Source organism: Citrus clementina, unplaced genomic scaffold (genome assembly GCF_000493195.1).
Source record: "Citrus clementina cultivar Clemenules unplaced genomic scaffold, Citrus_clementina_v1.0 scaffold_3, whole genome shotgun sequence".
Lineage (NCBI taxonomy): Eukaryota > Viridiplantae > Streptophyta > Magnoliopsida > Sapindales > Rutaceae > Citrus > Citrus x clementina.
Window position 1 is genome coordinate 5,211,961 of NW_006262339.1, and position 26,946 is coordinate 5,238,906.

At 35.0% G+C, this 26,946-nt stretch overlaps 4 protein-coding genes across 5 annotated transcripts; 1 reads left to right on the forward strand and 3 right to left on the reverse strand.

Annotated features, from left to right (window-relative positions):
• On the reverse strand, nt 1-2,406 carry LOC18049962 (G-type lectin S-receptor-like serine/threonine-protein kinase LECRK3). Its single transcript, XM_006440165.1, has one exon. It carries the CDS (start codon nt 2,404-2,406, stop codon nt 1-3), a length of 2,406 nt encoding a protein of 801 aa, XP_006440228.1.
• Nucleotides 2,407-10,630: 8,224 nt separating this feature from the next.
• Nucleotides 10,631-13,030, reverse strand: LOC18049963 (G-type lectin S-receptor-like serine/threonine-protein kinase LECRK4). The gene has a single exon (XM_024189372.1). It carries the CDS (start codon nt 13,028-13,030, stop codon nt 10,631-10,633), a length of 2,400 nt encoding a protein of 799 aa, XP_024045140.1.
• A 5,280-nt stretch (nt 13,031-18,310) lies between these two features.
• On the reverse strand, nt 18,311-21,075 carry LOC18049964 (G-type lectin S-receptor-like serine/threonine-protein kinase LECRK3). Its single transcript, XM_006440167.2, has one exon. It carries the CDS (start codon nt 20,793-20,795, stop codon nt 18,396-18,398), a length of 2,400 nt encoding a protein of 799 aa, XP_006440230.2. The 5' UTR covers nt 20,796-21,075; the 3' UTR covers nt 18,311-18,395.
• Nucleotides 21,076-21,972: 897 nt separating this feature from the next.
• Nucleotides 21,973-26,186, forward strand: LOC18049965 (COP9 signalosome complex subunit 7). Of its 2 annotated transcripts, XM_006440170.2 has the most exons (9): nt 21,978-22,434; nt 22,614-22,689; nt 22,800-22,888; nt 23,641-23,730; nt 24,042-24,086; nt 24,167-24,237; nt 24,683-24,821; nt 25,530-25,624; nt 25,915-26,186. In XM_006440170.2, exons 1-9 carry the CDS (start codon nt 22,270-22,272, stop codon nt 25,940-25,942), a joined length of 798 nt encoding a protein of 265 aa, XP_006440233.1. In that variant the 5' UTR covers nt 21,978-22,269; the 3' UTR covers nt 25,943-26,186. The 2 variants fall into 2 exon arrangements, with proteins under 2 accessions (XP_024045065.1, XP_006440233.1); XM_024189297.1 differs by lacking the exon at nt 25,915-26,186 and having other exon boundaries at nt 21,973-22,434; nt 25,530-25,699.
• Nucleotides 26,187-26,946: the final 760 nt, after the last annotated feature.

Below are 26,946 nucleotides of genomic sequence, written 5' to 3' on the forward strand. Positions count from 1 at the left end.
TCAGCTTTCAGTAACTGCAATGCTGAAAGAAGAAGACCATGGAGGATTAGGAACTTCCAATAGACCTTCTAACATTTGCATGACCACCTTCATTGTAGGCCTTTTTGATGGATCTTCTTGGATGCACCACATTGCTATCATCAGCCATTTATGCAGCCTTGATCTGTCAGCCATTGCAGCTTCATCACTGTCTATCAAAGCATCTAGTCTTCCTTCAACATAGCAGTCATAAGCCCAATCTGTCAATATTGCTCTGCTTTCTTCCTCCAACTCCATCTCCACACTTCTCCGACAGCAAATGATTTCCAGTAACATAACACCAAAACTGTAAACATCCACTTTAGCTGAGACAGGTGCATTCTTCAACCATTCTGGAGCCACATATCCTCGAGTTCCTCTGATCATGGTATGTGTTCGAGAGTGATCAGAGAGTAACAACTTGGATAATCCAAAGTCAGAAATTTTTGGGCTGAAATAGTGATCCAGAAGTATGTTTTGAGGCTTTATATCACAGTGGATGATGGGCACATTGCACCCTTCATGCAAGTACACAAGCCCTCTTGCAATTTCCAGGGAAATCCGAACTCGGAGATTCCAGTCAGGTTTTGGAATTGCAAATATTAAGTTTGCCAGAGTGCCATTGCCCATGAATTCGTATACTAAAAGCCGGTTGAGAGCTTCATCACAGAATCCAAGTAACTGGACTAGATTCTTGTGATGAGTTCTCCCAATTGCACTCACTTCAGATTTGAATTCCCTTTCCCTTTCTTGAGCTAACCTGTCCAGTTTCTTGACAGCTATAGCATTTCCTGAAGCAGTTTTGAGGACTCCTTTGTAAACTATGCCAAAAGAACCCCTGCCCAGTTCTTCCTTGAACCCATCTGTTGCGTCTTTAAGTTCGTCATAGGAAAAGAAACGCAGATTTGTTGCGGAAGTGGTTGAATCTTGGACATTATTTTCATACTTTCTCCTGCGCCACTTGAAGAAAATGAGTATTGCTAGCAGCAGAAAGGCATTGCACAATATAGAACCGCCTAGCAGGAAAGCTCCTAATAAGAATAATGGTCCTCTTTCCTTTTTACTACCGGAATTGTCAGAAAAAGCAGGAAAATCTCCTTTCCTCACTTTGAAAAGAACTTTTGAAAATTCGGTGTCCCGTAACCACCCATTAGAGAGTGGCAATTTCTTCTTCCAACATCTATTACCATCATATATGGCAACAGCACACGAGCAATCCTGCAAGCAAGATATTTCACACTCTGTTTGATTAGAAGGTTCCAACCTTTCATAATCTCCTAAAGGCCAGTCCACATTATTGAATTCCCTTATTTCATACAACTCTTGTGCATTTCTTGATCCATCATCTGGACCAAAGCCTTGCCAGAAATTCGGCTTGCAGCCCCTGAATCTGTTATTAGGATCCACAAGTACATACCCAGGTGGGCAGTCACAAAAAGGTCTCCCATTCTGAAGTGAGCAATAGCTATTGAAGCCGCAAATGCCACTCCCAATGTCAGTAGCTAATCTTGTACACATGGAATCCGGAAGGGTTCGTGTAGGAAACCAGCCTTGGTTAGTAGAAGAATTCTTTGAATGAGCATATTCTGCGAAAACTCCATCAAAGTCCAATGTTGCTCGAAAATAATGATCTGCTCTAGGACTTAGTTGGGCCCACAAAGGCAATTGGACAATTTGACCATTATTTTTCACTATGTAAATATCAGCTGATTCATTGAATACCAGCTGATGACCAGACTCAGAAGAATTAGCGCTGGAAGTATTACTGGTATAATAACTTTTGTATTGGAATCGGCTTGGCCAGGCCACAGGAATGAACTCAAGGCTTCCATTTGAAAAATGGAGCTCAAACCTGCCTTTGGACAAGTTGGTTTCTGTAAGCCTAGAAACCAACACGCTACCCAAATCCAATATTTGGGTAGGCAAGATGGTGTCTGTTGGACTTTTAAAACTCTGCCAAGCATAATCGGAATGGTTACCGGAGGCTATAAGCACAAAATTACCTGTATCAAGCATGGCAGCATCTGATACAATTTTGTTGGGCTTTTCATCCCATATTGCTTGGCCTCCAGGATCTTTAAGCAGAAGACCGGTGGCAGTAAGTTCAAGTGTTGATCCTCTGGGAGCTAGGACTGGGTGGTTGTCTTCATTGGCATGCCAAATGATGGTTCTTTCAGGTATTTTGTTGAACCAAATGGCAAGCAAGAAAAGATCCGAACTGTTGTTTAGTTGGCGAAATCCGAAAGCAAAATCCCTTGAAGGTGAAATCCATGAAGAGTTGTTGCTGGTGCTTGATAGAGTTGAACCCAAAGGTATGTTGGCAGCGGATAAAAATGGTAGCAGTGGAAGAGAAAGCAAGATAAGACAAGAGAGAGCCAAAGAATCCATAGAAAATTTTTAATTGCGACTTGCAATTGCGGGGAAGGGCTTACAATTATTATAAGAATCGACATGGAATAGAATCTTCTGTTTTTAGTCAATCACTTGCTTAATAATTTTAACTAATCCAGTGAGAAAGACTTTCATTCCTTTATTTGAAAATTTAAACATATATATATATATATATATATATATTATACTCACATGTTAGAACTTTGAAACTTTAACGTGAATAATATTAAACAAACATTTTTTAATCTAGAAGATTCAAACTTTTCTTTTCGGAGACTATTAACATTAGACTATGGTTATTTTAGAGCCGCTCTATGGTATGGCATGAATAACAATTATACACGCAGAATAATAAATAATAATAAACTTATTATAATTTTGTTCCTATAGTTATGAATTGATGTTCTATCTTAAAGATTAACATTAATATATTTTTATGTTTTCAAGAAATTAATACTTTTATTCACTAACGTGGTAAATTTGATTAAAAACCGAACTGATTAAAATGTCAACATGAAACATCTAAACCTTGTTCGTTTTTCGGAGTTAATTTCCTCGTTTTACAAATTAAACACATAAAATTTTTCTTTCTCGAAGTCTTCTTCCAGGAAATTGGATAAAACTATCGGGTCAAGGGTGATAAATGGCTGCTACCGCCATGATTATTAAATCATCACACAGCCCGAGTTCAGCGTGATTCCGTGAGTAATTGAAATGGACTCCAACCAATCGAGATTATACGGAAAGATTATCAAGTCAAAAGTCGTTGGCTGCACATCACGACCAAAAGTTCATCTAATCTGACAAAATAAAACAAAGTGATGGAGAAAGACTGCTATTATGGGACGCCAACTGGAGTTGAAAAAGAATCCTCGTCAATTAGGGACATGGTGCCACTTCTATACTGTACTCTATATATTCCATAACCCCATAAAAAGTCTTGAACCTTGACTTTACAAGGACTAAGGAGCGGTTGACAATGTAAAAAGTAAGGGTATAAAAGTTTGTTTAGTTTATATATTTTGAGGTTAGTATCCATTTAGTTCTTATATTTTTAAGAACATCTCAAAACATTTATGTTGTTAAATATTGACACTCGTGCTATTATTTTTTATTCTTTTTACCTTACTTTTACAATATTACACTTTTACAATAATTTTTTTTGGATATTAATAAAAAATTAGATTATCAAACTAAACCCAAAAATAAAATAAAAACCAAAAAGATATATATTAATTTTTGTGGAAGCTCATGTGTATCCAAAAATAATAATATTTTAAAAAATTAAATTATCATTTTTTTAGAAAATTTAATATTTTAAATCCTCAGCAAAGTGTTCCATAAAAATTAATATATATATATATTATTTTTATTTTATTTTTGGTGTTAAACTGGTAATTTATTTTTTTTCTTTTAATAATGTCTAAAAAAAGAAATGTTATTGTAATAGGGTAATATTATAAAAATAAGTCAAAAGGAACAAAAGGTAATGGCAAGGGTGTCAATAATTTAATAGTATGGATGCTTTGAGTTATTTTTAAAATATAAGAACTAAACGGATACTAATATTAAAATATAGTGATTAAACGAGCTTTTTGCCCTAAAGAGTATTATTGCACTTAAATAATTGGGATTATACAATTTATTCTAAATTATGTGAGATTTATTCTCAAAGGATAGCCTAGTTGACTTAACTCTTAGCATTGAATGCAAGAGATCACAAAGTTAAGTTTAAGGAAGATATATTTAATATGAGTTAGGGACTTGTGAGGGTAGAGGTACAATGCAACTGAAAATGTGACGAGAAATTTGACAATTATATATTATGAAGTCCAAATGTTTGGACATGAACATGATTCCCAAACTATTCTCAACTATGTAAGTATAATATTAATGTAAATTTAATGATCACAAATTATTCTCAATTTTGTAAGTATAATATTATTTTAAATTTAGTCATCGAACTGGAATAATTCACAACTACGGATGGCAAAAAAGCCTGGGCCAGCCCAAGTTTGGGCCGGCCTGGCCCATTCTCACTGGCTTTGGTGCAAGCTTCGCACATGAGGGCATAGACAAGGGTTAAAAAAAAAAAACCCGAGTCAAGCCCAAACTCTCTATTTAAAAAATAAATAAATTTATAAATTAGAATAATAAATTTAAATTTAAAAAATAATAGAAAATTATAAAAAGCAAGCTTAAATTCCTAATTTATATATCAATAATGAATAAAAAAACTTAAAATTATAATATTAAACTCTCTTTTAAGTATTAATTAATTAACAGAGTGTTTGAATTAGAGAATTCAATATTAAAAAATTAAATCTATAAATTTTTTATTTCCTTTATTTATTATATTATTTTGAAATATTTTTTAATTCATTATTATTAATTATAACAACTTGATTATTATTAACTCTTTTCAAATTTACAACAATTTAAAAAAATTTTGAAAAAAATAAGTAAAAGTTCAAGTCCAGACCAGGCCCAATCCTTACACTTCTTATCTAACGGGCATAGACATGGGCTTAAAAAAGTTCAGCCCAAGCCCTTAATTTGTCAACCCTATCCACGACTTTTGCTATTCATCATTTTACCTGTTGAAATAAAATTTGTCCATATTTTGCTAATTTCTCCCTTCATATATCAAGGAAATTCTCGGTTATGTTTGAAATAGTTGTGCTGTGAATTTATCATCATCTGCTGCAAATGAAATGCTTACATGTAAGTATAGTCGAATGATCTATCAGCAAAGCAAGTGAAAATTGATGTTTGGCAAAGGAGAAGTCTGATTACTCTCTACCATTACATTTTTTTTTTCATGTGTACATTTTACTTTGTGTATCTATTCTTTTATAAGTAACTGAGCACTACTCACCATTCCAGAGTATTGGCTGCGACTTGAGAGGTACACACTACACATTTGAAAAAAAATTATTGAAGAGTGTATACACTAGATGGAGCACCGATGACTTTTTATGATTGAGAGTTGGACATTGACCAAAAAAATCAATAACAGTTGGTGTGTATGCTTTTAAAACACCTAGATTTTGCAGTTAAGTCAGGGTGGTACCTTATTCGCACGATGGGTGTAACAGGAATGTTGTATGCACTTTGAACAGTTTATCCTGAGCTTCGTTCGGCAAAACCCAGCCCGCGTCCAAGGCCAAGCTCAGAAAAACACATCGGCATGCTCTTTGCACTCTCGGCGCAAAATGACAGTATGTTACTCTCACTAGACCAGAGATAGCATCTTATGTTAATAAGCTTAGTAAATTTTTTAGCTTCACCAACAGCAGAACATTGGGAGGCTTGTAAGAGGCTTCTAAGATATTTGAAGGGAACAATTGATTTTGGCTTACATTTTTATCACTGAGGCACCCTGCAGATGAATTGTTTCAGTGATTCAGATTGGGCGTGTGACAAAGATGATCGCTGGCTATGCTATCTATCTTGGTCCAAACTTGGTTTCTTGGTCTTCTAAGAAACAATCAGTTGTCTCAAGGTCAAGTACTGGAGCTGAATACAGAGCTTTGGCTCAAGCTACAGCTAAAGTTACTTGGATTCAGTCTTTACTTAGTGAGTTACATATTAATCTAGCGACAGCTCCTATAATGTTGTGTGATGATCAGATTACTATAGCATTAGCTTACGATCCAGTTTATCATGCTAAAACTAAGCATGTTGAACTTGATATTCACTTCATCAGGGATAAGGTAACAACTAAATAAATTGATGTTCAATTCATTCCTAGTGAAGACCAAACTGCAGATGTTCTTACTAAGGCATTAACTTTTGGCTAATTTCACTACCTTCGTAGCAAGCTGAATGCCCATCCAGGATAGTTCAGCTTGAGAGGGGATGTTACGGAGTATGATAATATGGTGTTGATGAGGACATCAGATAAATGTCGTTGCTGCTCTTGCTTAAGTGGAACAAATTAGTTATCCAGCTCAGCAATGAAGCTAACGAACTGAGTGAGCATGTATGACAGATATAACAAACTTCAGTTAAGCATTTCTGATTGTATATAAATATGAGAGCTGTAATCATTTAGTAACTCTTGATTGGAATGGATACAAGTTCCAGATTCTTCTACTCTCTTTCTCTCCATAACTTTCTTTCACTTTCTCTTTAATTTTCTCATTTACCAAACATATAATTACAAAATCTTTCACTCAAAGAGTTTAGAGGAGAATCCAAAAGAAAAGTAAAAATAACGACTGAAGAAAAGGAAAAAGAGAAAAAAAGAACGATTAGAGGAAAAAAAAATTAACGGCAGTTTACTTTTTTGTTAGTTTAGAATTTTAATTAGCCCAAAATGGTGAGTTTAGAATTTTAGTTAGGCAAAAATGGTATGTTTTCCTGATTATTTAAGAAAGTTAAGAGTAGATCTAATCTTATCCATAGAATTATTTAATTACCCCGTATCAAAATCTCTTATTAAAGATTAGGAGAGGATCCAAAACTGATTGGATTTATGGCCTCTTGATTTTTTAGTGAGGAAACCAGATTGATTACGGACCAAGATTCATTTACAAGTTTATAGAATCAGATTATTTTATTTTTTTTTGCAATAAACTTTTCTTCAGAGCGCCCCCCCCCCCTCCCACACCCACAGAAGAAAAAAGAAGAACAACAAAAGCTAGTTTTGATGCATATTTAATGCGCATCCTAATAATGTTTTAGATGCAACTACAATCTTACTAGTTTAAAGTTGTCTAGATGAAGCACCTTGAACAAGGCTATATTCGGAGCAGGAATTCGGAGGAATAAACTATTGAGCATCGATGATACAACTCCTCCCTGAAAATATTGTCAAGTTTTGTTTGTAGAATATATATATATATATATATATATATTCTTTGATGCTTTCGCAATAGCACAAGTGGCCAGCAGCCAAAAAACTCTTTCATCAGATGCTCTGATGACTAAAATCATCATTTTACAAAACCGAAATCACTTGTATGGCTTATGAACTGAACCTACTTCTCGAAACCGCCATGTTGCCCGGCACCTTGACAGAAAGAATAACTTCACATCCATCAATTAAAACAAGCTTCTTAATTTGGTAATGGGTAAATATAATACCAGATACACAAGGCAGAGGAATCGGCGGCCTTCATAATTTCACCAATTTTGTCTCGAAAAGTTGTCCTTTCTTTATTGAAATGTAGACGACTATCGTCTTTACTTTTATTGTTTATATAACATGTCATCTTAGTTCTCTCCTGCAGACGTCCGTCGTCGAATCTATGGACCGACATCATCATCATCATCACGAAGTCTGGTCCCCCCCCCCCCGCGGTTGTTCACCTAATGTTAAAATTTCATCTATTAACTTTTTTTATCATTCGCATGTTTTAATTTTAACTAATCAATTACAACGTGCCTTGAAGGTAGATTTTTAATTACACATTGTTTTATCTTCGGCTACCTCTCAAAGAAAACTGTGCTTGTCATCAAAGATAATGCAAAATGTTAAAAGAAGCTCACAGTACAGAGAAGAAGAAGGAAAAGCTAAAGCTGAGAAAGATTAACAAGTCTGCGACGTTAGATGATAGTAAGCAAAGTGACAACTTAGCTGCCTGCTCAGCATAAGTTGTTGAAGTCTGCTTCAATTCATTGTGTACACTTAGCTGGAACTTAGCTCATGTTAATCATCTTAGCTAGTTGTGAATTAGTTACAATAATGATGCCCAACCAGTGAGTATAAATTGAATGTAATTGTAACATTTTGTTTTAAGCAATAAAAAGAAGAAATCTAGAACATTCTTTGAGAAATTTTCTCAGCAACCAAACAACTCCATTTCTATTTCTTTCACAAAAGATCCACAAAGTATGCTGGCTTATTGCTTTGAGCTACTCCTATGAGGCTATTTTGATTGTTCCCTGCTGCAGCCCAAACAGAGCATCAAATTTCCCAAACTCATTTTCTAATAAACTCTTAAACCACAACTAAAACTAATAAATTTTAGATCCAATGCTAAGCTGAGATTTTATAATTTTTTTTCATGCACATCCATAAGTGCATAATTAAGATATAATACATGTTATTTTTTTGTCTAATAACTACCAACCATAATATTAAACAAAGTAAGAAGGTTTTTTGCATTCTTGGAGTATGGCGTCTCATCCATTTACTTCTTTCCACATGGACAGCCTATTATTATGACTGTTTGAAGTACATGTGTGATTGAATGGAAAAAAGCAGTATCCCAAGAGCATCCAAGACTTGCACAAAGCTAAGCTCAATATTGTTGGTAAATTGATGGGTGTAGCAGACAAGCAACTAAAGTGAAATTGAAAAATAATAAAACACAGAATCACATAAGAACACCAGAAATTACGTGGTTCGGCTTTTAGCCTACGTCCAGACAGAAGTAAAATATTTTATTAGTGAAAATGAGTTACAAATATTGTAGTATTTTAGCTCACTTCCCAAAACCCCAATACATCCAAACTCTCAAATCACTAATTTTTTTAAAACACTCTCTAAATGAAAATGAAGAAGAAAAACTGAAAATTGGGACGAATGCAAATGAGGTGAACGCCTCCTTTTACAGCCAAAATTGGCTATTGTTCATTTAATATTTAATTATTATTATTATTTTATTAATTTATTAATTTTTCTTATCTTTTCCTTCTTCGGCCCGGCATCTCTTTTTTCTTCCCTCTTTCTTCTTGTTCTTCTTTCTCTTTTGTTTCTTTCTTCTTTTTCTCTTCTGCCCTTTTCGGTGGGGCATTGACAAATATTAAATTCAAATTAAAACTCGCACCACTTCTCTAAGAATGAAGGAGCAAGAAAAATCACGCCCAATATAGCGCCCACAAATTACCCAAAAAAATGAGATAAGAGAGAAGATAATTTTTTCTCTTTGCTATAACATATTTTGTCCAAACCGACTAGGAGTATTTTTTACTTTATTTTATTATCTAAAATTTACTTTAAAGACTCTGTTTTTCTGATATCTGACTTAAGCATTTGAGGATTATTGAGAGCTACAATTACGAGTATGGTATCATATTACAACTATACTTTCGTTCTTTGAAGCCGAAATTTTAGCATAAACATAACTGATTTAAGAACTAGAATTTGCGTCATCAATTTAAATATAAAAGTATTAGTTAACATATTTATATCTATCCTATATTAAAGGTAATGTGTTTTCAGTTGAAAATAAGTAGAACTAGTGAGTTTACTGAAAAGTGAAAATGGGTTGAGAAAGAGAGTTTACATCTAGCTTCCGTCGAACCAAAATCCTAATAATAACGCGGCAAAGTTTTACTAGAAACCTATTATGTAAATATGTGTGTGGTTAAAATATAGTTACAAGAACAACTGATGTGGCAGCCAACTGCGCCAAAGTTAGTTACAAAATTGCCATCTCAGCTATGTTGTTTGGAATTCTGTAATTACTGTTTTGTTTATCAAATTATCTTAGCATTAGCTTTGCGTGATTCGGTGATTAATTAAAATGGTTGCTGAAATAGTACTTTGAAGACGTATGTTTTTATCTAATCTTCATTAATTGAATCCGAAGAAAGAAAATGACTTGTTTTTAATGTTTTGGAATTCTGTAATTAGTGTTTTGTTTAATAATTTAATAAGGGTAGTTATCTTAGCATTTGTTTAACATGATTCGCTGATGAATTAAAATGGACTCCAAATTGTTGAAATAGTACGTCAAAGGCGTATGTCTTTATCTAATCTTCAGTAATTGATTCAGAAGAAAGAGAATGATTTCCATTAAATGATTAACGTGGCAAGTTCTTGAGTTTAAATCGAATCTATGACCCTTTGCCATTCGTGATTTATCTGTTGATGTAAGTGTGCACACATTCTGTATTCTCTAATAAAGGAGTTTGTGCGTTTGACTTATTAAGGGAAATTTGAAATTATTGTGCAGGGACTTTATCCACTAATAACACAAATGAAATTGTTAGCTATTGACTATAAGAGGATGATTTGTTGTTAAAGTGAAAATTGACGTTGAGTAAAGGAAAACTTCTTTGAATATTTCCTGTGCAGATACCCTCTTTCGTGATTAAAAGAGAGCGGCACATTGTCAGAATCAAATGGAAGAGGGTGAAAGAAAGAAACTTTCTGTTTCACCCTAAACAACTATAGAACAAATCACAGTTTACATAGGTATTTGAAGGTGATAACTATAAGTGACAATCCCTAATAGGTAACAGGGAAATTGACTCGCTGGTAGCTTCAACTTCCGGTACCTGCAATGCTGAAAGAAGAAGGGCCTGGGGGATTAGGAACATCCAACAGACCTTCTAACATTTGCAAGACCACCTTCATTGTAGGCCTTTTTGATGGATCTTCTTGAATACACCACATTGCTATCATCAACCATTTATGCAGCCTTGATCTGTCAGCCATTGCAGCTTCATCACTGTCTATCAAAACATCTAGTCTTCCTTCAACATAGCAGTCATAAGCCCAATCTGTCAATATTGCTCTGCTTTCTTCCTCCAACTCCATCTCCACACTTCTCCGACAGCAAATGATTTCCAGTAACATAACACCAAAACTGTAAACATCCACTTTGGCTGAGACAGGTACATTCTTGAACCATTCTGGAGCCACATATCCTCGAGTTCCTCTGATCATGGTATGTGTTCGAGACTGATCAGAGAATAACAACTTGGATAATCCAAAGTCAGAAATCTTTGCGCTGAAAAAGTGATCCAGAAGTATGTTTTGAGGCTTTATATCACAGTGAATGATGGGCACATTGCACTCTTCATGCAAGTACGCAAGCCCTCTTGCAATTTCCAGGGAAATCCGAATTCGGAGATTCCAGTCAGGTTTTGGAATTGCAAATATTAAGTTTGCCAGAGTGCCATTGCCCATGAATTCGTATACTAAAAGCCGGTTGAGAGCTTCATCACAGAATCCAAGTAACTGGACTAGATGCTTGTGATGAGTTCTCCCAATCGCACTCACTTCAGATTTGAATTCCCTTTCCCTTTCTTGAGCTAACCTGTCCAGTTTCTTGACAGCTATAGCAGTTCCTGAAGCAGTTTTGAGGACTCCTTTGTAAACTATGCCAAAAGAACCCCTGCCCAGTTCTTCTTTGAACCCATCTGTTGCGTCTTTAAGTTCGTCATAGGAAAAGAAACGCAGATTTGTTTCGGAAGTGGTTGAATCTTGGACATTATTTTCATACTTTCTCCTGCGCCACTTAAAGAAAATAAGTATTGCTAGCAGCAGAAAGGCATTGCACAATATTGAACCGCCTAGCAGGAAAGCTCCTAATAAGAATAATGGTCCTCTTCCCTTTTTACTACCGGAATTGTCAGAAAAACCAGGAAAATCTCCTTTCCTCACTTTGAAAAGAACTTTTGAAAATCCGGTGTCCCGTAACCACCCATTAGAGAGTGGCAATTTCTTCTTCCTACAGCTATTACCATCATATATGGCAACAGCACACAAGCAATCCTGCAAGCAAGATGTTTCACACTCTGTTTGATTAGAAGGTTCCAACCTTTCATAATCTCCCAAAGGCCACTCCACATTATTGAATTCCCTTATTTCATACAACTCTTGTGCATTTATTGATCCATCATCTGGACCACAGCCTTGCCAGAAATTCGGCTTGCAGCCCCTATATCTGTAATTAGGATCCACAAGTACATGCCCAGGTGGGCAGTCACAAAAAGGTCTCCCATTCCGAAGTGAGCAATAGCTATTGAAGCCGCAAGTGCCACTCCCAATTTCTTTAATTAATCTTCTACACATGGCATCCGGAAGGGTTCGTGTAGGAAACCAGCTTTGGTTAGTAGAAGAATTCTTTGGATGAGCATATTCTGCGAGAACTCCATCAAATTCCAATGTTGCTCGAAAATAATGATCTGTTCTAGGAATTAGTTTCGACCACAGAGGCAATTGAACAATTTGACCATCATTTTTCACTATGTAAATTTCAGCTGATTCATTGAAAACCAGCTGATGACCAGACTCAGAAGAATTAGAGCTGTAAGTATTACTGGTATAATAACTTTTGTATTGGAATCGGCTTGGCCAGGCCACAGGAATGAACTCAAGGCTTCCATTTGAAAAATGGAGCTCAAACCTGCCTTTGGAGAAGTTGGTTTCTGTAAGCCTGGAAACCAACACGCTACCCAAATCTAATATTTGGGTAGGCAAGATGGTGTCTGTTGGACTTTTAAAACTCTGCCAAGCGTAATCGGAATTGTTACCGGAGGCTCTAAGCACAAAATTACCTGTATCAAGCATAGCAGCGTCTGATACATTTTTGTCGGGCTTTCCATCCCATATTGCTTGGCCTCCAGGATCTTTAAGTAGAAGGCCGGTGGCAGTAAGTTCTAGAGTTGATCCTCTGGGAGCTGGGTTGTCTCCATTGGCATGCCAAACGATGGTTCTTTGAGGTATTTTGTTGAACCAAATGGCAAGCAAGAAGAGGTCCGAATTGTCGTTGAGTTGGCGAAATCCGAAAGCAAAATCCCGTGAAGGTGAAAGCCATGAAGAATTTTTATTGGTGCTGGAGAGAGATGAACCCAATGTTATGTTGTTGGCAGCAGATAAAAATGGCAGCAGTGGAAAACAGAGCAAGATAAGACAAGAGAGAGCCATAGAATCCATAGAAAGTTTTTAATTGCGACTCGCACTCGCAGGGAAGGGTTTACAATTATTATAAGAATCGACATGGAATAGAATCTTCTGTTGTTAGTCACTCACTTGCGTAATAATTTTAACTAATCCAGTGAGAAAGACTTTCATTCCTTTATTTGAAAATTTAAATATATATATATATATATATATATATATATATATATATATATATATATATATATATATAGCCATTTTGAATCCTATTAATCCGGTTTTAAACTATTATAGTCACACATGTTAGAACTTTGAAACTTTGACGTGAATAATATAAAACAAACATTTTTGAATCTAGAAGATTCAAACTTTTCTTTCTAGAGACTATTAACATTAGACTATGACTATCTTAGAGCCGCTCTATGGAATGGCGTGAATAACAACTATACACGCAAAGTAATAAATATAAAAGACTTATTATAATTTTGTTCGTGTGGTTATGAAAACATGTTCTACCTTAGAGCGATTAACATTAATATATTTTTATGTTTTCAAGAAAGTAGTGCTTTTATTCACTAACATGGTAAATTTGATTAAAAACCGAACTGATTAAAAAGTCAACATGAAACATCCAAACCTTGTTTGTTTTTCATAGTTAATTTCCTCATTTTACAAATTAAACACGTAAAAATTTTCTTTCTCAAATTCTTCTTCTTGGAAATTAGATAAAATCAGGGCCGACTCAACCATATTTAGGGCCTTAGGCAAATAGTTTTAATTAGTTCTTCTTAAAATTTAGGATAAAAAATATATATTATTTATTGAAAATCAATTCTTTAAACACTTTTTAATGTAAAATTATTAAATAAAATTCTATTTTACTTTTGCTAATCCATGAAATTTTAATTCATATAACATGTTCACTTATTGTTTTTAACTCAAATTACATATTTTTTATTACTCTTTTTCTAGATTAAACTAATTTTTCTATTCTTCTATTTTCTAAAATTTTTCTATATAGTTTTATTACAAAATGGATAAAACAAGCGCACACAAAAAAATAGTAGATGAATAAAAGAATATATTAAAAAGAAATACGAACAACTAAATAACACAACTAATTCATGGTGTGTTTACTTTTTGGAATAAGGAGTGTGAATGGAGGAATGGGAATCAAAGCTATGTTTACTTGACAAAATTGAATTTGGGAATGAGAATAAATTGTGTGGGTCTCACACAATTTAGGAATAAAGAATGAGAATCTCATTCCCATAGGGGGGTTAGGAATGAAATTATAAGAATGGGAATGAAACATAAATTTACTTTTTTATCTTTATAATTTTTTCATATTTCCTAAATTACCCTTGTTCAAATCACAAATAATTTTATTATTTTAAATGTCATTAATAATAATTATTATTATTATTAAATTTTATTAACTAATAATTATTATTATTATTATTATTAAATTTTATTAACTTTATTATTTTAGTTATTATTAATTATTTTTATTAATATTGTCATTATTAACAATAAAAATAATGATAAAAATAATAATTAGTAAAAATAGTTAATTTATCATTATTAACAATATTATCATTATTATTGTTGTTGTTGTTATTATTATTATTATATTATTAATAAAAATAATAATAACAATAATGAATAATAACTAAAATAATAAAGTTAATAAAATTTAATAATAATAATAATAAATGTTAATAATGATAATATTAATAACAATAATAATAACAATAATTAATAATAACCAAAATAATAAATTTAATAAAATTTAATAATAATATTTTAGTTAACTTTATTATTTTAGTTATTATTAATTATTGTTAATATTATTTTTATTAATAATAATAACAACAACAACAACAACAACAACAACAACAATTTGAGATGAAATCATGAATTAACTTTATCCTTATATTAATTGTTTGAGGATTTGAGTAATGACTAATAGCCATAGAGAATAGAGAAAACTATTAGATTTTTTCTTTTTTTGCTTGAGTGGAAAGTAGAGAAAGCATGATTTTTTTTCCTCTCTTTTTTTCTTTCTCTCAAACACCAAGAACATGTCGTGTCTTGATTGTTGGGGGAAAATTTTAATGCATAAATGATAAAATGTGGGGCTTTTATAGAGGTTTAAAATGAACATAAAACTTTTTAATTATAACATATTAATTCTAATAATGAAATAGAGAATTTGTAGAATTGAAACTATTAATTTATTGGTTTTGTAGGAATTAAAACTACTAAGTACCCATTAAATAAACTTTATAGGAATTTGGTAGTATATTTAGGAAAAGATAATTACAAAATAATAATAAATTAAATGCATAATAATGACTTTTGAATTCATTTTCTCTTTTTATATACAAAATAATCATCTCATGGGACCTTCATGTAAAACAGAGTCCTAAACAATCGCTTAAGTTGCCTAGAGGTCGAGCCACTACTGGATAAAACTATCGGGTCAAGGGTGATAATTGGCTGCTACCGCCATGATTATTAAATCATCACACAGTCCGGGTTCAACGCGATTCCGTGAGTAATTGAAATGGACTCCAACCAATCGAGATTATATAGAAAGATTATCAAGTCAAAAACGTTGGTTCATCTAATCTGACAAAACAAATCAAAGTGAAGGAGAAAGACTGCTATTATGGGACGCCAACTGGAGTTGAAAAAGAATCCTCGTCAATTAGGGACATGGCTCCACTTCTGTACTGTACTCTATACATTTTATAACCCCATAAAAAGTCTTGAACCTTGACTTCAAGGATTAGGACTAAGGAGCGGTTGACAACGTAACGAGTAATATTGCACTTTTTTTTTTTGGACAATAATTGGGATCATATAATTGTATTCTAAATGATGTGAGATTTATTCTCAAAGGATAGCGTAGTTTACTTAACTCTTAGCATTGAATGTAAGAGATCACAAATTTAAGTTCAAGGGAGATACATTTAATATGAGTCTGGGGACTGGTGAGGGGTAGAGGTCCAATGCAACTAAAAAAGTGACGAGAAATTTGACAATTATATATTATGAAGTCCAAATGTTTGGACATGAACATGATTCCCAAACTATTCTCAACTACGTAAGTATAATATTAATGTAAATTTAATTATCACAAACTATTCTCAATTACGTAAGTACAATATTATTTTAAATTTAGTCATCGAACTGGAGTAATCCACGACTAGGGATGGCAAAAAAGCCTAGGCCAGCTTAAGCCTGGGCTCGTCCGGCCCATTCCCACGAGTTTTGGTGTGAGCTTCGCATATGAGGGCTTGAACAAGGAAAAAACTTAAAATTATGATATCAAGCTCTCTTTTAAGTGTTAATTAGTTAAAAGAGTGTTTGAATTAGAGAATTCAGTACTAAAAAATTAAATCTCTAAATTTTTATTTTCTTTATTTATTATTTTATTTTGAAATATTTATTTTTAATTCATTATTATTAATTATAACTGGGGATGGCAATTTAACCCGAACCCGGATGAACCCAAATAATCCGGGCCGGGTTTAACCCGCACCGGACAAAATAAAATCCAGAATCCGGAACCCAAACCCGAGTGTATTTATTTTTATATTATTTTTTAATATAAATAGAAACAATTGAAAAAAAAAATAGCAACCTTGCCCTAGTTCAGTTTCACAACCGCGCCGCCAAAGCCAACCAAATATTTCCTCATCAAATCACCGTGAATCGTGCTTTGTTCCTCATCCTCACCGCCAAAGCCCAAAGCAAATCGCCGATAGTTATCACCAAAGAAGGCAGTACAGTCAAGAAAAAGAAGAAGCAGGCAAAGAAGACCAATCCTGAAGCAGGTCCATCTCGATATTGCAATCTCCAGCAAGGCCACGAGCAAGCAGTTTCATCAACGAAATTTTCGAGAAGTTGGCCCAAGAATATGATTTCATTCATTTTAGGTTCTGATTATTGGAAGGGTATTGGATTGTGATTTGATGGGAGTATGAACAAGGCAATCGCAGAACAAGTAAAGGCTATAAATGGGATCTTGAAAAAAAAAATTCTCTTTTAAGATTGTGAATTCGAGAAGCTTTGGTTGAGTGATCTTGTTGATAATAATATGGCTTTAGTTATTTAATGTTCATTACTTCATCGTTTATTCCTTGCAGGTTGCAGTAAGAAAAGTTTGATAAAGGATTTTTCAAAGCAAATGAGAGAAATTAGGTTCCAAAAAACATTATCCGGGTTTAAAACCCGGAATTCGAGAACCCGAATTTTTTCGGGTTTAACTCGTACCGGACCCGCACTCAAAATATTCGGGTTTTTAGCCGGGTCCTGTAAGACGAATTGTCATCTGGGTCTGGAACCGGAAAGGCCAAACCCGGACCCAAACCCGAATTTTGCCATCCCTAATTATAATAACTTGATTATTATTAACTTTTTTCAAGTTTATAATAATTTTTTTAAAAAAAGTAAAAGTTCAAGCCCAACTCAAGCTCAGTCCTTACACTTCTTATCTAGTGGGCTTGTACATCGGCTTGAAAATGTAAAAGCTCAAGCACAAGCCCTTAATTTGCCAACCCTGTCCACGACTTTTGCTATTCATCATTTTACGTTGAAATAAAATTTGTCCATATTTTGCTAATTTGTCGCTTCACAAATCAAGGAAATTCTCAGTTATGTTTGAAATAGTTGTGCTGTGAATTTATCCTCATCTGCTGCAAAATGAAATGCTTACATGTAAGTGTGGTCGAAGGTTCTATCAGCAAAGCAAGTGAAAATTGACGTTTTGCGAAGGGGAGGTCTGATTACCCTCTTCCATTACATTTTTTTTAATGTGTACATTTTACTTTGTGTATCTATTCTTTTATAAGTAACTGAGCGCCACTCACCATTCCAGAGTATTGGCTGCGACTTGAGAGGTACACACTACACATTTTTTAAAAAAATTACTGGAGAGTGTATACACTAGATGGAGCACCGATGACTTTTTATGATTGGGAGTTGGACATTGACCAAAAAAATCAATAACAGTGGGTGTGTATGCTTTTAAAACACCTAGATTTTGCAGTTGAGTCAGGCTGGCACCTTATTCGCACGATGGGTGTAAGTACAGAAATGTTGTTATATGCACTTCGAACAAATTAGACCGGGCTTCCATTCGGCAACACCCAGCCCGCGTCCAAGCCCAAGCTGAGAAAAACACATTGGCATGCTCCTTAGATACCCTCTTTCTTTGATTAAACGAGAGCGGCACATTGTAAGAATCAAATGGAAGAGGGTGAAAGAAAGAAACTTTCTATTTCACTCTATATAACAATAGAACAAATTACAGTTTACATCGGTATTTGAAGGTGATAAATATAAACAACAATCCCCAATAGGCAACAGTGAAATTGACTCGCTAGTAGCTTCAGCTTCCAGTTACTGCAATGCTGAAAGAAGAAGGGCATGGAGGATTAGGAACTTCCAAAAGACCTTCTAACATTTGCAGGACCACCTTCATTGTAGGCCTTTTCGATGGATCTTCTCGAATGCACCACATTGCTATCATCAACCATTTTTGCAGCCTTGATCTGTCAGCCATTGCAGGTTCATCACTGTCTACCAAAACATCTAGTCTTCCTTCAGCATAGCAATCATAGGCCCAATCAGTCAATATTGCTCTTCCTTCTTCCTCAACCTCCATCTCCACGCTTCTCCTACAGCAAATGATTTCCAGTAACATAACACCAAAACTGTAAACATCCACTTTGGCTGAGATAGGTGCATTCTTGAACCATTCTGGAGCCACATATCCCCGAGTTCCTCTGATCATGGTATGTGTTCGAGACTGATCAGAGAGTAACAACTTGGATAATCCAAAGTCAGAAATTTTTGCGCTGAAATAGTTATCTAGAAGTATGTTTTGAGGCTTTATATCGCAGTGAATGATGGGCACATTGCACTCTTCATGCAAGTACACAAGCCCTCTTGCAATTTCCAGTGAAATCCGAACTCGGAGATTCCAGTCAGGCTTTGGAATTGCAAATATTAAGTTTGCCAAAGTGCCATTGCCCATGAATTCGTATACTAAAAGCCGGTTGAGAGCTTCATCACAGAATCCAAGTAACTGGACTAGATTCTTGTGATGAGTTCTCCCAATTGCACTCACTTCAGATTTGAATTCCCGTTCCCTTTCTTGAGCTAACCTGTCCAGTTTCTTGACAGCTATAGCCTTTCCTGAAGCAGATTTGAGGACTCCTTTGTAAACTATGCCAAAAGAACCCCGGCCCAGTTCTTCTTTGAACCCGCCTGTTGCTTCTTTAAGTTCGTTATAGGAAAATAATCGCAGATTTGTTTCGGAAGTGCTTGAATCTTGGACATTATTTTCATACTTTCTCCTGCGCCACTTTAAAAAAATAAGTATTGCTAGCAGCAGAAAGGCATTGCAGAATATAGAACCTCCTAGCAGGAAAGCTCCTAATAAGAATAATGGTCCTCTTTCCTTTTTACTGCTGGAATTGTCAGAATAACCGGGGAAATTTCCTTTCCTTACTTTGAAGAGAACTTTTGAAAATCCGGTGTCCCGTAACCACCCATTAGAGAGTGGCAATTTCTTCTTCCAACATCTATTACCATCATATATGGCAACAGCGCACAAGCAATCATGCAAGCAAGATATTTCACACTCTGTTTGATTATAAGGTTCCAACCTTTCATAATCTCCAAAAGGCCAGTCTACATTATTGAATTCCCTTATTTCATACAACTCTTGTGCATTTCTTGATCCATCATCTGGACCACAGCCTTGCCAGAAATTCGGCTTGCAGCCCCTAAACCTATTATTGGGATCCACAAGTACATACCCAGGTGGGCAGTCACAAAAAGGTCTCCCGTTCTGAAGTAAGCAATAGCTATTGAAGCCGCAAGTGCCACTCCCAATGTCGTTAAATAATCTTCTACACATGTCATCCGGAAGGGTTCGTGTAGGAAACCAGCTTTGGTTAGTAGAAGAATTCTTTGGATGAGCATATTCTGCGAGAACTCCATCAAAGTCCAATGTTGCTCGAAAATAATGATCTACTCTGGGACTTAGTTTGGCCCACTGAGGCAATTGGACAATTTGACCATTATCTTTCACTATGTAAATATCAGCTGATTCATTGAAAACAAGCTGATGACCAGACCCAGTAGAATTAGCGCTGCCAGTATTACTGGTATAATAAATTTTGTATTGGAATCGGCTTGGCCAGGCCACAGAAATGAGCTTAAGGCTTCCATTTGAAAAACGGAGCTCAAACCTGCCTTTGGAGAAGTTGGTTTCTGTAAGCCTGGAAATCAACACGCTATCCAAATCTAATATTTGGGTAGGCAAGATGGTGTCTGTCGGATTTTTAAAGCTCTGCCAAGCATAATTGGAATTTTTACCGGAGGCTCTAAGCACAAAATTACCTGTATCAAGCATAGCAGCGTCTGATACTTTTTTGTCGGGCTTTCCATCCCATATTGTTTTTCCTCCAGGATCTTTAAGCAGAAGGCCGGTGGCCGTAAGTTCAAGTGTTGATCCTCCGGGAGCTGGGTTGTCTCCATTGGCATGCCAAACGATGGTTCTTTGAGGTATTTTGTTGAACCAAATGGCAAGCAAGAAAAGGTCCGAATTGCTGTTGAGTTGGCGAAATCCGAAAGCAAAATCCTCTGAAGGTGAAAGCCACGAGGAGTTGCTACTGGTGCTGGATAGAGACGAACCCAAATTTATGGTGGTGGCAGCAGATAAAAATGGCAGCAGTGGAAAACAGAGCAAGATAAGACAAGGGAGAGCTAAAGAATCCATTGAAAGTGTTTGGTTGCAACTTGCAATTGCAGGGAGGGGCTTACATTTATTATAAGAATCGATATGGAATAAAATCTCCTGTTGTTAGTCAATCACTTGCGTAATAATTTTAACTAATCCATTGAGAAAGATTTCCATTCCTTTATACGTATGCATGTAGCCATTTTGAACCCTATTAATCCGGTTTCAAGCTATTATAGTCACACATGTTAGAACTTTGAGGTGAATAATGTTGAACAAACATCTTTGAAACTGGAAGATTCAACTTTACTTTTCTTTTCGGAGACTATTAACATGAATGTATTTTTATGTTTTCAAGAAAGTAGTGCTTTTATTCACTAACGTGGTAAATTGTATTAAAAACCAAACAGATTAAAAAGTCAACATGAAACATCCAAATCTTGTTCGTTTTTCGGAGTTAATTTCCTCGTTTTACAAATTAAACACGTAAAATTTTTCTTTCTCAAATTCTTCTTCCAGGAAATTGGACAAAACTATTGAGTCAAGGGCGATAAATGGCTGCTACCGCCATGATGATTAAACCATCACACAGCCTGAGTTCAGCGATTCCGTGAGTGATTGAAATGGCTCCAACCAATCGAGATTATACAGAAAGTTTATCAAGTCAAAGACGTTGGCTTCACATCATGACCAAAAGTTCATCTAATCTAAGAAAACAAATCAAAGTAAAAGAGAAAGATTGCTATTATGGGATTAACCTGCCAAACTGGAGTTGAAAAAGAATCCTTGTCTAATAGGGACATGGCTTCCCTCCTGTACTATACTCTATATATTCCATAACCACATAAGAAGTCTTGAACCTTGACTTCAAGAATTAGGACTAAGAAGCGGTTGACAGTGTAAAGAGTAATATTGCACTTAAATAATTTGGATCATATAATTGTATTCTAAATAATTTGCCCATGTTTTGCTAATTTCTCCCTTCACATATCAAGGAAATTCTCGGTTATGTTTGGAATAGTTGTGCTGTGAATTTATCCTTATCTGCTGCAAATGAACTGCTTACATGTAAGTATAGTTGAATGATCTGTCAGCAAAGCAAGTCTGATTCAAGAGAGTGTATACACTAGATGGAGCGCCGATGACTTTTTATGATTGAGAGTTGGACATTGACCAAAAAAATCAATAACAGTGGGTGTGTATGCTTTTAAAACACCTAGATTTTGCAGTTAAGTCAGGCCGGTGCCTTATTAGCGTGATGGGTGTAACAGGAATGTTGTTGTGTGCACTTTGAACAATTTATACTGGGCTTCCGTTCGGCAAAACCCAGCCCGCATCCAAGCCCAAGCTTAAATAAAAACATCCGCCTGCTCCTTGCACTTGCGGCGCACGTTATACACTCGCCTTGTGAAGCCGTATATAAATAACCCGTACATATATATACGCAAACCAAAATCAACCCCACTCGCAAAGCGTTGCTCTCTTCGAATTTTTCGGCAGCAAAATCAAATCAATGGAGATAGAACAGAAACAAGCGCCCCTGATAGAGCAGTTTGTAAAGCAAGCTTCGACTCTCAATGGGCCCGGCCCCGCCTTAGTCAAACTCATCGTCGAAGCCACCTCTCACCCTTCTCTCTTCGCGTTCTCTGAGATTTTATCTGTCCCCAACCTCCTTCAGGTACTTTATTTATTTATTTATTTATGCTGTTTATTTTTAGTTATTAAATAGAAATTATAAATTTCGTGGTTTAAGATTTTTTAATTTGCAAAGTTTTTTTTTTTTTTTTTTTTTTAATTTCATGTGGTTGGATTGTGTTACGACGTACAAAAATATTAACAAATTTGACATCAATGCAGCTTCAGGGAACTGAAAGTTCTGTGTACATTGACCTGCTTCGTCTTTTTGCTCATGGCACGTGGACCGATTACAAAAGTAAGGAAATTTTTTCTTGATTTGTATTACTATATCCTGTGTTATTATTTTTAAAAAGAAAAAATAAATATTAAGATTAATCAACCTCAATCTTCTGGATGTTTACCTAGGTAATGCTGCTCATCTTCCACAGTTGGTACCCGATCAAGCAGTCAAGCTTAAACAACTCAGTGTGCTTACTCTTGCTGAGATGAACAAGGTATCCGGTTTAATGTTTCTTGAGATTTTGATTGTTGATTCTCCTGCTCGTGTTGAAGAGTGATAGTGTTTGTGCTTTCAAGGTGGCTAGTAGAATTGATTCTCCTTGTAACTAAAAGAAACAAATTTTATATTGGCACTAAATGAAGCAAGCTTTATATTAGCACTGATTTTACAGACCAAGGATTAATTAATATGGCAGGCTGGGAAAAAAGAACATTAATCATGATAGCGGTACATTCCATTTGTGACCTAATGTTTTGTCTCTTAATATCTCTTGATTAATAACATTTCTGGGGCGCTTTTGCCATGGATTTGTCAGAGTTAAAATAAAATCTGACTGTGACTGGGTGGTTGAAGCGTCTGCTTTCCTATTAGGTTTTTTTTTTTTCCCAGAATTTAAAAGGTAGGGAGTGGACAAAGCCAAAATAAACTTTTTAACTCCTTAGCCCACTAGAATTCAAACAAGGGTGGCCAATTAAAGAAAGCTACTTGATAATCACTCACTCAAGCCTCTGAGAGCTGATCAGAGAAGGATAGGAGATGATGTGATGTGTTATATTTTCTAGTAGAGATGATATCTTAATTAGTGCATTCAACTTTTTTGCAATCTATTAGTGATTCCTTTCATTAATCCTTGCTGAAAATATTTTTGTTGGATTCCTTCCGTTAGTCTTCTGTGAAAATTTTTGTGCTGTTTCTTATGTGTAATAAAGTAGTTCTAAAGCCATGGTTTTACAAACTCTCTACTAGGTTCTCTCCTATGATCAACTTCTGAAGGAACTTGAGGTTGCTAATGTGCGTGAACTTGAAGACTTCCTTATCAATGAATGCATGTATGTGGTAGGTTTTCTTACTTCATTCCTGAGCTTAACTTGAATTTCTAGTTATCATTTAACAAGTTACTGGCTGCTAGAGATATCAGATTTTCCTACGGGTACAGGAGAAAATTTGATAGAAAATTAAGGTAAAATAACCATTAAAACTTGTATGGATCAAAATGAAAAGTGGGAAAAGTGGATTAGATACAACCAAGCTGACCTTGTTTTAAAGTCCTATGACTCACCCATCTGTATTCCTTTTTTCAGCATAATGCTGTTTTATTCCATTTATAAGTAGAAAACCATGATTTCCTTATGTTGTTTTTCGTACAGGGGATAGTCAAAGGGAAATTAAATCAGTTGAGAAGATGCTTTGAGGTTGGACATCTGACCTAGCTCAATTCTTTTTTCAGTTACATTTGAAAGCCCAGTGCTTAATGGCAAGGTTCTATTTGTAGGTGCAATTTGCTGCAGGGAGGGATCTGAGACACGGCCAACTTGAGAACATGATGCAGAGCTTAACTAATTGGTTTCTCTCAGTCTGTCCTTTTAATGTCGTCTGTTTGATTTTAAGTTATAGATTCAATTTCTCATTATTCAAATTACTTTTGACGCATGTAAGAGCTTGCTGCTTATCAACATGGCCATTATATCGTAACCAAGTAATTTTTAGTTTTTATTGATTCCCAAAATACATTCCAATTGCTTGTTAAATGGGGGTCATCAATTGGAATTGGGTTGCCTCATCAGAGATACCTCTTGGGGATAGCTAGCTCATTGTTGTATTTGGATACCGACTGATTGTTTAATCCATGAAGTAAGCTGTAACCGCAGTTTTGACACTCATGTTAGCATGAGTACCACCTCTACATTTTCTCCCTATTCTGTGATTCATTTGTCTGTGCCTCTTTGATTTTCATCGGTTGCTGTCAAATCTTGTTGAGGGTAACAGAGTTCTTAATTGTAAATTTCAGGTTGGACACTTCAGACAATATTCTTTCTGTGATTCAAGACAAGATTAAGTGGGCTGAAACAATGTGCGAAGAGGACAAAAAACACAAGATGGAAGTCAAAAGTCACTTGCAAGATGTGAAGAAATCTGTCCATTCAAAGGTCAATTGATTCAGTCCTTTCCTCTGAAGTTTGTTTGTACGTAGGCTTATATGGTTTTGAGTTAGTGATAAGAATTTAGGATTTTTTTTTTGTTTTGGGGGGCTGTTCATACAGTGCTAATGTTGATTGCAGAAATTGTCCTTATTGTGTAGGGGGTTAGTTTTGGCATTTAACATACTTGCAATGGTCTGAATTAATAACTCTCCATAGTAGGATTAAAATAGATGATCCATCTTAGAGGTTTGAGCATTTCTTATGATTTGGTGTACGTTTTATTCTACAGTCATGGCGTTGTGTTCTATCATACGATCATGATGTTATGTAACTCTCAAACATTGAAAAAGCGCCTTATCTTTGAATGTGTGTATTATATTTGTTAAGTTGTGCAGCCTGTTTAATTATTACTTAACACATATGCCTTTACATATATGTCTGTGCTCTTCTTTTTGGTTAACTTTAAATAAATAATATTATTATTATAGTAAGTAAAAGCTTATGCTTAAGTCTTCAGAATAGATAGCATTTGAAGGTGCAAAAAATTGCAAGAGTGGAGCTCTTATGATGAATGATTGGAAGCAACTGGAACTCGTTTTTCTTGATTTAATGCTCTATAAACATATGAAAAAGGTTCATTTTGAAAGATATATAAATTGCAATGGATGGAATCTTTTATTCATACTACATACTGATAGAAATTTCACCAAACAGCTTGCTAGTAACCAGTTTCGAGCGCAGCAAGATAATTTCTTCTTTGAGTTGGACGGAGAAATGGACTCTGAGGAAGATTTGAGCCGATCAAAGAGGTATTTCGGTTCACGATTTATGCACTACCATTGATGCGGGCTGAAATTTTTAATTAAGTAGTCAAATGACCGTTATTAACTATATTTATGTTATTAATAAAAGAAAATATATATTTTTTATTTTATCTTTAAAGCTTGAACTGGGGCTTCAATGGTGGGTGTGGTCCATCAGGTTTTGTCTGCATGTACATTCCCACTTTCTTGTTTGATCACCTGCAGATGACACGTTCCTTCTTTCCGTGCCATTCTTTCTCTATCTCCTTATAATTTCATTAATTATCACATTGCAGGAAACGGTCACCAAAGTATTATTTTTAAGAAAAGCGGGGATGAATCTTTGATGTTCTTCAGGCGGGCTAGCTTGATTTTCTTCTTGACATGTTAGATTAGTCATCAGTGACATAATGCCTAGAGTTGTTTCCGAGATGTCTAGTGCTCTAATTGGAATCATGTTAAATTCGTGTAAAGTTAATGGACAATAATAGTAAACAAATTACTCTCTCTAATGGTTCATAGAATTGCAATATGACGGTATTTCTATTTTATTAGGGCATTCGTGTTTCAAAAGTTAAAACCAACTACGAATTTGAAACTTCAATTAAAATCATGATGTCATCTTATTTGTTGCTGAACTGAATCACATCTCGATCCATTGTATTTGAATTGCATCGCTCGGAAAAGTTTGGTTTTCAAAGTGACCTCTTCTAAATTTGAATGATCGCACACATGTGGCGAGTATTGTCATCATCTTATTCAGGGAAACCCGGAAAAATATAACCGCAAGCAACAAATGTACTTGCGTACAAATAAGAATGCGTGCATTATTAATGAGGCATTTTCAACTCCTTTGAAAATGTTGAAATATTGACCTTCAAACTGACTGGTCAAGTCAAACTTTCAAAAAAATATTCTGAGATAAGCTGTTGTCTTGTGGACCGTACGCCAATATTCTAACTAGCCCGCACGTGGGCGCACACGATCGCTGTGCTCCTTGTTGGCGTTACCCTGTTTGGGGGCTGTTGTCATTTTGCCGCTGATGCGGAGAAGTAACGTGATCTGACTCTCTTTATTATGCTTTGAATACCTAATAAACAATTTAATTAAATAGAAGGTAATACATTACTGGTTTGATTAAAAATTGTTAAACGAAGAAAAGATTGGTCCGCAACTTCGCTTGCATCTTCCTATTAGCACTTAATTTCTTTAGCTTAGAACTTAAATTTGCACGAGATGAGAGACTGTATAAGACCTTTATTATTGAGCTCCTATAAATGTTTATTTTTCATTGTTTTTGAAATGATTAATGATAGACATCACAAATT

Coding starts and splice junctions, on each gene's coding strand:
- LOC18049962 (XM_006440165.1), bottom strand. CDS start 2,406: ATGGATTCTTTGGCTCTCTCTTGTCTTATCTTGCTTTCTCTTCCACTG.
- LOC18049963 (XM_024189372.1), bottom strand. CDS start 13,030: ATGGATTCTATGGCTCTCTCTTGTCTTATCTTGCTCTGTTTTCCACTG.
- LOC18049964 (XM_006440167.2), bottom strand. CDS start 20,795: ATGGATTCTTTAGCTCTCCCTTGTCTTATCTTGCTCTGTTTTCCACTG.
- LOC18049965 (XM_024189297.1), top strand. CDS start 22,270: ATGGAGATAGAACAGAAACAAGCGCCCCTGATAGAGCAGTTTGTAAAG. Junction 23,731..24,041: donor TCAATGAATGCATGTATGTG/GTAGGTTTTCTT, acceptor TTTTTCGTACAG/GGGATAGTCAAAGGGAAATT. Junction 24,822..25,529: donor AGAAATCTGTCCATTCAAAG/GTCAATTGATTC, acceptor TTCACCAAACAG/CTTGCTAGTAACCAGTTTCG.